The 15360-nt window shown below is 42.3% G+C and overlaps 1 protein-coding gene across 1 annotated transcript in view; it reads right to left on the reverse strand.

Moving 5' to 3' along the window:
* Window positions 1-3288, reverse strand: part of srrm4 (serine/arginine repetitive matrix 4) — a 49207-nt gene extending 45919 nt beyond the window's left edge. The window contains exon 1 of the mRNA XM_076151115.1: window positions 3107-3288. Coding sequence (XP_076007230.1) covers window positions 3107-3288 — 182 coding nt within the window. The remainder of the gene's footprint in view (window positions 1-3106) is intronic.
* Window positions 3289-15360: the final 12072 nt, after the last annotated feature.

Consider the following 15360-nt stretch of genomic DNA (forward strand, 5'->3'; position numbering starts at 1 on the left):
CTCTCTCTCTCTCTCTCTCTCTCTCTCTCTCCCTCTCTCTCCCTCTCTCAGACACTCAGTTATCCACAGTGAATAATGTTGTTTCCTCTTCCAGAGAGAGACGCAGGGTACCGCAGGCCTGCGGTCATGCATTCTGATGGCCTCATCATGCCCCTGTTACAATCAACAGTGCAGGCGGGCAGGCGGGCGGGTGGGGCGGAGGCCGCCTATGTCTCAATCCTCTGGACGTTTGTTGTTCTGCTGCGTCTTTTACTTATTTATTATCTCTATCACTCAAACTCACTTTGCATGTGCCTTGTCTGCATGTGCAGACAAGAAGCAAGACAGACAACAGCAGTGATGTTTGCCTCTTAACCGGTTGTTTGAGTGTTACATTATTCATCTCAGCTACCTGCAGGTGATATTGAACACAAATGGAGTTTATTAATAGAGTTTGTCACCATTGTGTAAATGTATCCTCAGATTGTTTTAATCTCTTCTACCAGGACAGCTTGTACCAGAGACAGAGAACATCAGAATGCAATGAGAGATTTGAAGATAAAGAGATTATGTGCTGACCTGTATAGAGACAGTGTCCCTTTGACCATGAACTCAAAGTTTAGACCAACTCAGGTCAACCTATCTGCTTCAAGTTATTCCAGCTAAATTAAAGACAAATGTCTTACAGCCCCGGTATATTTGAGAAAGACAAGACAAAATGATGACAGAACAGGTTGATAAATTCTTAGAACACTGCCAACATCACCGGCATCCTTCTTTATATGCCACTTCACACAGGCTTGTGATCGACTGATGAAGGATTTGGCAGTAGCAATAGTTTGATTTGAATTAAAAATAGGGGGCAAAGAAGATGGAGAGGGTGGATAATATTTGTCCTCTAAATCAAGAAGTAGCAAGCCAAAGCTGATCCCTAACCTGTGTGGATGAAGGAGGAGGGCTTTGTGTTGTTTTAACTCCCCAACCACATTAACATAACATTCTGTAAATGCTACAGAAGCCTCAAGGCGCAAAATAAGTAATGAAGAAAGTAAATCAGAGGCAGGATGGAAGATTCACAAGGTGGGAGTTTAGATGTGCTGCTCCAGCAGCAGCAGACGTGAGTCAACCAAAACAAAATGTCTCACTAATCCTTCACCTGTGAGACAACCAGTTGTCTGAACAGCATGTGGACAAATCACAGCCAAGAGGAAGAAGCAGAAGACAAACATAAGAACAACCTTCTCCCAAACTGAACAATAGCAGCTCACATGGGTCACTTTGGATGCAGTAACAACAACACTTGCTGATGTTGATGTGAGCACTTGTTGAAACAAACACAGGCAGGACCGGTGGGATCACGGGGATGTCGTAGTTGCCTTTCATAAACAAACCCAAGTGAATCAGCGGCGTTATGTCAAGCTGAGACGCTTGCTCTCGTCCGCACCGGCATCATCATCATCATCATCATCGTCACTGTCGGGCAGATGAAGCCCACAGAGAGGCAAGCTGCTAGACGGGCGCTTCCTTCCTGTCCAAGCTGAAGCTGATAAGACAGCTGGGCTCTGCTCCAGAGTCACAATGCTGCTCAGATCATGGCAGCAAGCCACAAACTGTGGAATTACATCACTGTGGCTCCATTCTTTGGTTCCTTATTTCATCCCACTTTCCCTCTAAAGACTTGGATCTATCTTTTATACCCAGCTATGGTTGATTGAAAAGTAAATTGGTACTGCATTGAGAGTATTTAGTCACATACTACGCAATCAGAAAAGGAATTTTTTGTCATCCTACAACCTATTAAAATCCCCCTTAACCAAGCCATGTGCGGCATTATGGTCCTGCTGTAATAGGAGCCATTAAAGTCACATTATCTGGTTCAGTGTGTCTTTCCCTGCCGGTGCTGATGTAGGATGAAATGGCCCATTCTAATCCTCATTAACATAGCTAATTTCACATGAGAGAAAGTTGATAGTGGGTGTCAAAAACCACTCAAAGGTCAACCAAGCATGTCGCATCATTCTGTTATTGTATGCAAGTACGCATGCGTGAATGAAGCCAGTTGAGTTTTGTCAATGTTATACCTGTTTAAACATTTAGTGTTTAGTCTGTAGTATAGGTTCATCTGCAAACAGGTAATTCCGTCTGGAACAAGGAAACGTTTGTCATTTCTATAATTGCTGAACATGTTCACTGTTTGAAGATTATTAGCTACGAGAGCAGCGTCATATAGAAGCAAGACAAAGCTTTGAGCTTGCCAATGATGTGTTGTGTTTGACAAACACACACAGCAGGCTGTGCAAAGGCAGGGGGGACGGATGGTGGTTGATCACACAAACGGAAGAATGGATGAAAACATAAGAACGTTGTGAAAGGGCAGCAGACAGTCTGAATGGTGTCTGTCCTCCCTCCCTAACCTTTGGCTGGACAGACAGAAATGGCAGGAAACACTTTAGATGTTGCTCTGCTTGTGCAGAAATGCACGAAGACGCTTCCACGTGACCTTTAAAGGGGACAGTTAACGCAGCTTCGCTCCTCATTCCAGCCTCATATTTCACCTGTTCTGACTCGAACTTGTCCAATTGCCTTGTCAAAAGTCTTTTTCGTTGATTCTAGTGTGATGATCAGCCTCATTCTGTCTATTTTTAACTATCTCCTTCTCTAGAAACTTTTTGGCAATATTTTGATAGTAAAAAGTAATAATGTTGATGCATTTCTATATATTTTCATTTATCTTAAGGAAATAAGAGCAACACGAGGCCATGCAGAGTATGTGTTAGTCTTATCTGGATTTTTGTGTTACTATTCTTTTGAGAAAATACCTGTCACTAATTATATTCAAAATGGAAAGGGGGCACTCCAGCATATTGGCCATATCTGATCTGATATTCTGGCCTAAAATGCCATCATACATCATGGAAGCACCTTCAATTCATGCATTAAAATACACATTTTCCATGTTAAATAAAACCCAAGTCTGCCTCAACATGTAATCAAAGTAAACGATAAACACGAGGTAACCAGCCTAAGTCAGCCCCGAGTCAGTATGTTTCCTGCACTGATGTGTACTGGTCATCTCCTGCAAAAGCCTGACAATCTCTCACAGCGGATCTCAAAGTGGGGTACTCACTCAGCGACTCTCCTCCGCGCCGTGATGCTGGCCACGATGACACTCTCTGGTCTCGGGGTGGCCACAGCCTTAAACGTGCCCCTCCAAAACTTCTCGAAGAGCAGCTTCTCTTCTAGCTGCAGGCTGGCTGTGCCGCTCGGGGGGCTGAGCGAGGGGCCACAGGGGCCGAGCTGGGACTGCATCTGGGCCACTCGGGACTCCAACTGAACAGATGCAGAGCTACACACTCATCCACGCACAACGCGCTCAGTTTGCTGCTCAGGAGCTGTCCAAGTACTGAATGTGAGCGGGATGTTTTGGATGTTGTTGTTGAGGAGCGACGGAGTCTCTCTCTTTCTCGCTCTCTTTTTCTCTCTGTGGACAGCAGCAGGTCAGTGTGTCACAGCGTCTGTCTGCTCTTCAGCGCGCGGAGGAGGACAAAAGCTGACCCTCTCCAACTGAAGGCTGGGTATTGTTCTCCCAGATGAGGGAGGGGGGGATTGGGTTTCACTCTCCGCCTCTCCTCCCCTTCTCTCCTGTCACATCTGCTGCTGCTGAGGATGGACTCTTGGGTCTGCTTTGGGAGTCAGAGAGCTTTTTCTCCTTCCTTCCTCTTCTGTAACTCTGCTCTTCTCCTCCTCAGAGTATCACAGAGAATCACTCGCTGACATGAAAGTGTGTTTCTGTCCTTTGATTGAAGAGAGAGAGAAGAAGTAGTTTTCTCTCTGCTGGAGCGCACTGGGAGAGATCACAACGAGGAGCCGGCAGAGACGAGGCGAGAGAGCGTGTGTACGGCGTGTGTGTGAGAGTGTGTGAGAGAGCACGGTGAGTGAACACGCAGCTCAGAGCGGCTCGTTTTGTTTCGCTCAGTGTGTGACGTTAAAGTTGGGGGCTGGGCTGGACAGAGGGACACCTACTGTCATCTCTCTCTCTCTCTCTCCCTCTCTCTGTCTCTCTATATATCTCTCTCTCTCCCTATAGCTCTCATCCTCATACAAGACACTTGATTCTTTCTTATTTCCTCTCCACCTTCTCTTCCTTTTCTCTAAAAATAAAAGCATGATCTTTAATGAAAAGAACAATCATGATATCTCCCCTATTCTGTTAATCAACTTTATTTGTGTATATCACACCTTAAAGAGCTTTACAGACCCATCTAAGAACAAAATCCTTCAGACTGTCGTGGAGTATTAGTACAAATACACAAAATAAATTAAAAATGTATAGTCTAGTTACTAGTAGTAGTAGCCAGACACACAGTTTGTTCTGGATAGTTTCAGGTGAAGCAGTTTCTAATTTAATTCTGTGCTTTTGGAGCAAAAATGTTTTCCTTCTTTCCAATTTCGTTTAACGTCTTTTCTTCCTTAAATTTAGTTATTCTATAGTGTTGCTTTCCTCCTGTCATTCCTTTATTCTTCCATCTGCCCCAACCTCCTTCTACACACCCACATATGCACTCACACAGACCATATATAGGACAAAACCACCACAAATCACCATAACAAAAGTCCCAGTGGGGGCTCAGTGAAGACCGAGGGATGGGGACCTTGTGCCTCCCTCCCCCGCCTTTACCCTGCTGCTGGGTAATCCTGCTTCCTCATCCTCCCTTTACTCCTCCTCCTCCCCTCCGCTCACCAGCTGGTAACTTACCAGCTGTCAAACTGATGACAGCCAGAGGATGCAGTTTGCTTGCACACTCGAATACTTCCCAACTTCCGTAAAAAAAACACAAACCTCTGTATTTTCAAATTGTTACTGTAGATATTAGTTTTGTATCTCTATGTTGCTGATTGGAACAAAACAAAAAGGATAATTTCCTTACATGAGTATTATGCATTACATTGTTTTTGGCGCCCTCTAGCGTTGGATTATTACCATTTATTTACTTTTATATTGTCGGAAACACCAAGCAACGGTGCTAGCAGTCACTGAGTGGAGGGAATGAGTGCTCCAATATGAGCTCTAATATGAGCTCTATAAGTGCCATCCAGTTTCCAGTTGTTTTCATTAAATTTGACTCTTAGCATTGACAAATGATTTGTCAAGTGCAGGAAAAAACGTTTGTTTACAAAACAGCAAGTGTTGAGTTTTAAAGGACGATGAGTTCAAGGACACTGCAGCATCCAAGAATTTATTGTTGTCTGCCAAAAAGCTTTGCACTGATAAGTTTAACTGCCAGAAAGTCAAACGCAGAAGCAAAGCAAACACGGACGTCATCAAAGGATGCACGAGTGTGGGATTGCATTTCTTCCATCAAAACAGCAGCTGCTCAGCACTCAGACGTTCTAATGTCCTTGATCTCGCCAACACAGTACACAGTACCGTACACACAATCACAACACGGCAGCGTTATTTACCTGTTTATCTTAATGCCTCAGCAACTGCACATCTGTGTGTTGGTACAGCAATCAGCGGCAAAGTGTCTGTGCAACTATAACTCCCCCCCCCCCAAGCACTGTACATCTTTACCACTCACATCCCTACAAAATCCTCAATACTGTTAAGTTCTTTCTGGTTTAACTTCATGTTCAGCACCAAAACATAATCAGGCGCACTGACCAAACTGATTAAACCGCAGTCTGCAGTCAGGAGTTATGGTCTATGATCTATTTTTATAAACTGGCATTTGATCAACTTCTCACTCCTATTTGTCTTGCGCAATTTTTTGGATTTATTCTCTTTTGGAGCATTTTTGTTGTTGTTTTTGATACACTATGACTTTCATAGTGTACAGAGGATCATCAGACCTGAATTTGCATATCAGATGCTGTGTGTGGAATTATTATCCGCAGCATTGCCACATGGTGTTAACCTGAATGAAGATTTGTATGCGTGGGTTGGAATTCCTCCTTCTGTGAATAGGTCTGCATAAAGACACGGCTCGGTCCCAGGTCTGGATTAAAAATGCATATATTACCTGATAACATGAAATCTTGATGTAAAACAACGGCAGACACTTAATGATAAGTGGCTTTTTTGCATAAGGACAGAGCTGAGGCAATCTCAACGCCAACAAGGGCCATCCAGCAAAACAGGGAATGTGTTCCCTTGATGGTGAGGAATATCAAAGAGGAGGTTGTGCCCTGAGCTGAAGTAGAGGTTATATATTGCTGGGCTGTGCCGCCAGGCAGTGGGATGGACGTCCTCCGTCTTTTACGAGGCACTTTTACCAGCAGTGGTTCTGTATGGAAGGTTGAGCTGAAGGATGCAAAGCAGTTGTGAAAAAAAAGTCATTAAACTGTGGAGAGACAAATCTTTTCATGGTTTAGGCCTTGTTCAGTCAGTCAGTCAGTGTAATTTGAAGACGTCCATGGAATGAGGGCGAAAGCAGCAGAGGGAATATTGTGGTGCAGCATATTGGCAGAGCTGGATTGGTTCTTACTGTCAGATATAAAGCTGGACAACTATGACAGCTATTGTAGTCAAGCAGATGGATTCACATGAATGGATTTTTGTTTTCATGTTCTCTGCACAGCCGTTGGAGAGGAAAACAAACAGGTGATGTGTTCAGATGTGTAATCTTCTTTTCTCTTTACCAGTAACAGTATAAATCAATACGTTTGTTTATGCTCCCTCTGCCACTGATGCATAATTTCAATGGTTATTTTCATTCTGTTGAAACAGATAAAAACATTGAAGGTCAGCTTTTCTTGCAGACCTCTACTCCTCCTATTTTACGCTTACAGAATTTTTCATTTTCACTTTTCAGCATGCACACAAATAGAGGAGTAATCAACTGCTGGTATTATCTGGGGATAAGCTGTCACTACCAGCACTCAGCAACAGCAAGTGTACTTTTAAAAACTTTTTAAAAGATATGGCAGTAATGACAGCTCCCAGGCACACTTTTTATTTGGAGTGTTATTTTAAGTCCTGCTACAGAAGCCCGGAAATGAAAAGAAGCAGAGCGTCTCCGGACCAAACAAGTTATGGTTTCTAAACATTACTGATTAATATTTATACTGCTGGTGTTGACTTTATTCACTGGTTTTGTCATAGCAGATGTGAACATTCCAGCCTGGAGCTCAGTGTTGCCCCTTTCAGTTGTTGCATCAACAGTTGACCAATCAAATCAAAAGAGAGGAGGAGTAGGAGTAGGAGGAGGAGTAAGAGGAGGAGGAGGAGGAGGAGGAGGAGCTTAAGATAAGATAAGATAAGATAAGATAAGATGAAAGTTTATTATCCCGAAGCAAAATACTGTTACAGTACAGTGCAGGATGAAACTAGAATGAGAAATCCCCAAACTAGTGCAATTTAGAAAAACGTGCAAGAGTGCATGCAGATAATAAGTACAACATAATGAGTACACACAATAAGGGCTACGAAGTAGATACAATCGGGGAACAGTACATGACAGTACAAATGACAAATACATGAGGAGGACAAGGGTACAAGTGCAAATGTGCATCTGGCAATATAACTACAGCATACACATGTGTATATAAGATATACAGCAGCGTGTTGGGCGACATACTATAAAGTGACAGTGAGCGGGGGGGCGGGGGGGGGGTCCCTATGACCCTACTGATTTATTATACAGTCCAATGGCCACAGGGAGGAAGGATTTCCTGTTGATCCTGTTGGCATCTGTTGGCATCTGCTGACCTCGCTCGACTGCCCCAGCACACAACCGCGAAGAAGATGGCACTGGCAACCACAGACTGGTAGAACATCCTCAGCATAGTGTTGCATACATTGAAGGACCGGAGCCTCCTCAGGAAGTAGAGTCGACTCTGTCCTTTCTTGTACACTGCTTCAGCGCTCTTAGACCAGTCCAGTTTGTTGTCCAAATGGAACAACAAACTGAGTCCACAGTTGTGGGACACAGGTGTTGGGGGTGACCTCTTCTTGCTTGGAGTCCACCACCAGCTCTTTAGTTTTGTCAGTGTTGAGCTGCAGGTGATTCAGCTCACACCACTTGACGATGGAGTCCACGACGCCCCTGTACTCATCATCCTTCCCCTCGGTGATGCAAAGGAGCAAAAGTCACAACAGAGAGGAAGTGAGTTTCTAGCACTGCAGGGACTTGGGTTGACTCCACCAGCTGTGATACGTCCAGGTTGGCCGCACATTCCTATGGATAAACAGAACATGCCTGTGTCTGCAGATGGGAAGCAGTGACTCTCTTAGCACTACATTAATGATGCAATAGAATCTAACAAAGTGTCTACATCGAACAAATTGCAAGAACATGGCTACTTGTGCATACCAAACTAGGGAGAAAAGGGTCAAAATCCCCAAAACATAATAATAATGTAAGATTTGAGGTAACACCAATACAATTAAAGAAGAAGACATATCAGTGTCAACTAATGTCTTACTGTGCATTTGAGCTCACTTCCTGTTTCTGCATTGAACGAAGGGGAAAACTAACATGGATGTTTTCTGTAGAGTGGCTACATGTTCTCCTCTCCATAACACTTGGAGGTATTGACAGAACTAAATGAAATCTCAGTTCTAAATTATAAGTCACTTGATATCACCAATGCATACGGCACAGAGCACAGGATACCTGCAATGCCCAGCACTTGCTCTTTACTTTGAGGCTTACGGGACTCCTGCCAACAAGCACACAGGCTGTTTGATTGGTTTAATATTTTACTCAGAATCCCCTCATTAACATGTAAACCCCCAATTCCTGTTGCTTTGGCTCAGGCTGCACAAACCTGATAAGATATTCCATTTACAGGCCACTGCAATTTTGGAATGACTTCCATGAAAATGGCATTTTGATCATCCCCTCCCTGCAGCTGGTGGTAAATAGACTTGGTCTGGCTGTATTGTGTGATGTGGCGCTGAGGCAACAAGGTGTGAGGGCCTTGACTGATAAAAGCAGAATTAACACACTGAGGGAGAGTGTGTCAATTGCTGAATAACACTGCAGAAAGACTGAAAGGGGGGGTGTGGGTGGTTGTACTGTAAAGTCCTCCTAACACAGACAACAGCAGACATCCTGAAATATCACACTTTGCAAAGACCGACAGGAAATGTAGTGGGACACATGATAGATCAGTGATTGTCACTTTCAGACTCTCCTCGCTCACACACACTCAATAGCTAAGTGAAAACCTTATCGTTGTTAATCCAAGAGTAAACTGAGAATCCAACCATCCACCTCTTCAGAATGCCCACAATGAAAGTTATAAAGGGTGTGTGTGTGTGTGTGTGTGTGTGTGTGTGTGTGTGTGTGTGTGTGTGTGTGTGTGTGTGTGTGTGTGTGTGTGTGTGTGTGTGTGTGAGAGAGTGTGTGTGTTTGGAATCGCATAACAATTGATTCTAGCAACCAGGATTAACAGGTCACAGCGTCAATATAGAGCTTTTAACTGGAAGTCTTAGTGTCAATTTGTTTTTGTGATCTCCATGTGATTATGAGGTATAAATGGGGATAATGGCACACACTTTCACTCTCATTTCACTGCAGAAAAGAAAGAAAATGGTCAAAGCAGAGCCAAAGTGGAAGTAGGAAGTTACAGAATTTGTTAGATGCAGTATCCCACAATTTCATTTATGGACAGAGATGCCATAGATTACACAATAAAGACGATCTTTCATAAACTGGTTGTCTCCATGGAAACATGGTGCTGACACATGGCAGGGAGAATAGAAATGTGACAAATCCTCAATGCAATAATTTCACCCGAACTTTAGCAAGCAGAGCAAGTAAAACATCACAATGAGAGAGTGAAACACCAACAAAAGTGCAGAGTGTTTATAATGCTGAGATTTACACACACTGGAAAATCACTTATCACATCGAATAAAGTTTGCAGGGATCGAAATGAAAAACCATAAGGAAAATAAGCGCAGTGGGCACAGAGGCACCAGAGTCATGATGAACTTGAGCAATAAGGCTCCAAACTTTACAACATGTGCACCAGAGCAGCTTTTTATAACACCGCTTCAATAACAAAAAAACACCCACTGAACAATCCTCTTTGAAACACACACTAGCATAACTGTGCAGAGGGTGCTGCAGAGCCCCGGTGGGCACCCAGGACCTCTTTGGCAACTCTCCCTGTAACATTGCAAGCAAGCACTGCGTGTCTAACTTCCATCCAAGGGCCGTTTTAAAAGAAGACAAAAAACCTATGAAAACAGTGTCTGTACAGTGTCTCACAAACTCAATTGCTTCATCAGCAAACAAACAAGATGGAAACAAAAAAGATGGATTCAACTTGCAGTGAAAAGGGCGGGTGGGCGCAGGAAAAACAGGTATGAAGTAAAGAGAAAGCTGTCCTTCATCAAATCTAAAATGTTCAAAGCAACAATGCGTACATTGCATACACAGGCTGGAAAAAGTAACCTGAATAAGGGAAACAGATCGGCAAAAGTCAACTATATAAAAGGAGAAACAAGCAGAAGAAACAAATGTGGAGTTAGAAGTAAATGAAGTAAAAGAAGAAAAGACACCAGGAACAACGGCGAGAGAGAGAGCATAAACACAAGGAACCAAGGGGACCAGGCGCCATGACAGAAACATGACATCACCACCAACAAAACAAATATAAATTTACTTGGACTAACAGGAGTGTAGGGCAAGGGAGGAGAGACAGGGGAGAGGTAGACACATGAACAGGAGAAACCAATGAGCCACAATAAAGACACACAATGCCAGAGGGTCAAGTGACAGGAAACATAATGGGAAACAATTACAAAATAGAACAGGAAATGAACACAGAAACACAGGATCATGACAAAGCTGTCCAGTAAAATATCTCGTCATGCGAATGTTCTGGGAACGTGTTAGCTTTAAAAAAAAAAAAAAAAAAAACATCTGATCTGAACATTTTTAGTTTTTCTTAAAATGGGTGAAAGAAATCTGCAGTAATATAACTCAATGTGTATATTATTTTGTAAATATGTACTGTGTATGTATATATTAACAGGGATATTATAGTAAATTGTAGCACTGCAAACACATAAACAGATGAGAATTCCCTCAGTGCACTGTCAGAATGTTTCAATTAAAATGACAGAAAAATGCTTGATAGCTAAGTGTAAATGAAACACCAAGGATGTGAAAGATATGCACTTGTAAAAGTTAAAAGAAAATAACGTTAACGTTTCTCACATTTGACATTTTTCCTATAAAGTAAACAGGATTTCCATGGAATTGATCCATAAGCAATGTTATTTTAGATGGCTACACATAAAAAGCAAACGTTTCAAACTGTCTTCTGCAGATAAATTGTGTTAATGTGTAATTAGTCACATAAAGAATTAAATGGAATAAAAACATCATATCTTTGAGGTTGTACAGCATAGTGCTATAAAGCAGTGTAGTGTGCTGCTGTTGTCAAATGTAGGATTTGTTCTTTTATATATATATATATTAACACAGGTGCAGGTTTTACTGCTGAAAAAATTGTGCCGTCCACCAAAAGTAATTACCAAAGAGCTTTTCTGAAAATAGATATTATGCCTCACACATGCAAAGCATGAAAAGTGCCTTTATCAGGTGTTTCATTATGACTGTGCCTGGCAAGAAATCTATTTTATAAGCAAACAATTAAAATGTCATTACCTCTGCAAAAACATTGTGTCTCTGTAGCGCCTCCTACTGATGGAATCTGATTCGGCAAAAAAAAATGTTGAGCCCAAAAAAGATCCCAATCTCAGACTCACTTGTCTATCATGTGTCATGTTCTCAGGTGGGACTGGGTGCAGCAGGTAACTCAGTCATTCCACCCACAACTACAGCACTCATCAAGAGCCTACCTTAAGGGGGCAACATCAGAGGAAAGAATTGATCATACAAAGATCCTCACGAAAAATTAATTTCTTTTAACGACTGATATTTTGCGTATTTTCAACCACACAATTTTACTCATGTTGTTTTATTAGTCTCTCCTGCCCTCTGACTTGGAGCAGCGATGGTTGACACTCCTGATGAAATCCCATTGAAGTGTCAATTTATTGTGCCTGCCTGAGCAAAACTCCCAGAAATGCAAATGAAGATTCTGCAAGCAATTCTGTTAGCATGATCGATTTTTTATCGCGTGAACAGCAGGTACTGGAGTCCAATCGGATTGGATGTTAACGGATTCCTGCGTGCTAGGGTCTTACCACTCCAAATGTGTTCCACCTTGTGGTTCTGGGCTTCAGTAAAAATGCCCTCATTGGTTATTACTTGACTTGGATCACTGTTGATCTTTTGTTCTGACTGTCTCTGGCATCGGTGGGGGTGTGAAGAAAGGATGAGGGGCTGATGGTGTTTCAGACATGCCTGCTGTAATAAAACATGATTTCTGGGCTTTGAAGCCTTATCCCTGGAAAGACACAGATTCTCATGCATAATGTGCACCAACCCAGTGTCCAACTTGACTTTAGGGGCCAATTTACTGGAACAAACGTCATCCCAGTGTTTAGTTGCTCTCTGTAGAAGCACTTTAGCTTTGTAATGTATTCCATTGCTGTTCAGGCAGTGATTTTCTCACATTGAAGTTAAAATGCAAGAGTCACCACCTGCTTGTCGCCACTGCTAATCAAGGTAATCAAGGTCCCACAGATTGGTCCTTTTTATGCAAATGAGATCTGCTGTTCGATACAACAAGAGGAAATGATTACAATCACAGACCACTGAACATGAGTGTGAAAGTTACTCATAGCACAACTCATGTGGGTTTGAAGTTCAGAACAGTTTTTTCTTCCTGGCATTTAGAGCTATCAACATGATGATTAAATAAATACAAATGAAATCATCTCTCTAGTTGTCTTTGTGTTTGAAAATCAGCCAGTAAAAGGTAATGAATCTGTTGAGAACATGTTCAAGCATCACTGTCTTTACAGTACAGTACAAATCTGTGAGAATACACCACCATGCAAGCAACATAAGACATAATGGGCCTAAACTGTGATTGTTCTATTCTGTGACTCAGCAGCAAGCGAACACAGAGTACACACAGAGTACAAGGACATGGCTGCTCATGTCTCCTTATGTTGTCTCATCTGAGAGGCACAAATGTGTGGACATTAATATGTGTCCCCTGGTTTTTGATAATCATAGTTCATCAAAACACAGTCTTACAGTGCTGTTTGATGATGAACAATGCTTTAATTGCATCAAAAAACTAAAATGCACGTATTGCAAGTTGAATATTTCCAATAATCTTGAGGACTTTACATAACTGAGATCAAATACAATATTTCAGCTATAATAGCTTTTAAAAATCCCCCCAAAAAAAGCTTTTACTTGTGAATAGATAATCCTATTCTGCAGCATGTAGTCCATATAATTGCATTACTGATCAACTTGTAAGAAAAGCTGGACAGGAGGGAATTTCCAACAATAAGCATGTAAGCACAGTTTCAAAACATATGTGTCTGTAGATTTGCCACAATTCATTTCATTCATTATTTTGTTGAGACTGAATCAGAATCTGCGAGTGGAAGATAAAAAAAATAGAGCTAGGGGGGACAGAGAGGAAAAGGCAGTGATGGTATGAAACAGACGCGGGGAAAGTAAGATTGCGTTCCAGGTAAACAGAGGCAGAGACAGCAAATACCTTCAGGCATTGCTTTCTTAACGTCACGTCCTCTTGGTATTCAGGCTCTGCCCTGTTTGCCGCTCTCTCTATACACAGAAAAATCAATATGGCCGTTGCTCTGACCTGGGAACTGGTGCAGCCCATCACTGGATTCATTTACAAAGCGGATGTTGAAGAGGGCCAGCGCTCTGTCTCATCAGTGTAGAATTTGGATGGAGGCCACAGAGGGACATGATTTGGTTTGGAGTTCAAACAAATCACTCTAAGTTCTATCCTGAGGTGGCTGAGTCCCAAAGATCCATCTCATGCAGGATGTAGTATCTCTATTACCTCAGCCAAGCACGTTATGTTGTCACACACATTTGTTTGTTTGTTGGCAGGATGACTTAAAATGTTCTGAACTGATTTAGGTGCCAAGCAAATCTGAAATCTGGGTGTGGATCCAGGAATGATCAAGTGATCAATGCAGCTTTATGCCAGACTGTCAATCGGTACAATTTAGTCCAGATCTGTTCATTTCTAAAAACCTGTTTCTGAAGACAGTAAAGCAATTCTCTCGTATTATTATGATTATTAAGCCACCTCTTTATTCTAGGCTTGTTTGGTCTTGGCAACGGTATGCACTGTAATCAGCACCCTTGTGTGTTTTGGAGTGCATCAAGTACTACAGGAGTTTAGTAATTTAGGAATTTAGTAGTTTGATCTTGTTATTTCTAATCAGTAAGTCTATAGAAAATTGGCAATTTAGGAGGAAGTTGCAAAATTTCTGCCAAAGTATCTGGCATTTTGTAATCCCAGGTACAGTGGGAGCATGACACTGAAGTGAAACGATGAATGGGAGTGAATACACATCACCTTGAATGTGGCCAACAACTGACATCTGCCAGCACAGAATTAATGTATGTGCCTGACACACACACAAACAGTAGAGCTACAAGGCAAAACACAAACCGACCGACAAACACGACATGATGTCTTCAGCTGCAACCTGCCAACCCTGCTCACCGAGGCTCACAAAACGCTCACATCCACTTTGAAGCAGAACACAATCTCAGTCACTGCATGTGGGTATTGTTCAGTCTTTTTTTTAAATGTCCAGATGTACAGATTCTTTCCTACATTCCTCTTTTTTATAGAGTTGCACATGACTAATGAAAACAAAAACACTTCATCCACATATCTAATGACTCAGAAGTATAGTCAGTTATGTTGCTATGGATTCATGCAAACCTTCCATCTTTTTGTGAGTCATACATTTAAGTTCTCTGGGAGGAGGAGAACTGACATGATGTGATATGGGAGGAGAAAAAGAGGAAGATGATGATGACTTGAGCAGACCCACTCTAATTCATGGGTCCCTCAGCCTGTGTTAGTGTGTGTGTGTGCACGTGTGTGTGTGTGTGCTTTCACTGAAGTGCATGTTTGTTCTGTGTGGACTAAATCATTGTAATGGAGTCCTTATGCCACAGGAACTCAATGGGAGAGGACGCTTACAGAGGATGGCCCCTGCATGAAAAAATCAAAGGCAAATTACTTCTTATCTGCAGGTTCTCATTGAAATGCATCATGGGCAATGACGTGTTTTGTCCATCTGCTCTCAGAGGGACAAAACACTGCCAGGGCCTGCCAGACATAACTAATCGCAGGACAAGCAATTCTTGTCAGTATATCTTGGAGAATATTTGATTCAGGATCCCACTGGCATAGAGACCCAATGGTCTGATCTAGTGTGGTGGTCTATTCTAGGGTGAACTTCATAACACTGTCGCCATCTTGACGTACGTGAGA

The sequence above is a fragment of the Genypterus blacodes genome, unplaced genomic scaffold (assembly GCF_046128005.1).
Source record: "Genypterus blacodes isolate CSIRO-AG114 ecotype Tasmania unplaced genomic scaffold, CSIRO-AGI_Gbla_v1 ptg000053l_1, whole genome shotgun sequence".
Taxonomy (NCBI): Eukaryota; Metazoa; Chordata; class Actinopteri; order Ophidiiformes; family Ophidiidae; genus Genypterus; species Genypterus blacodes.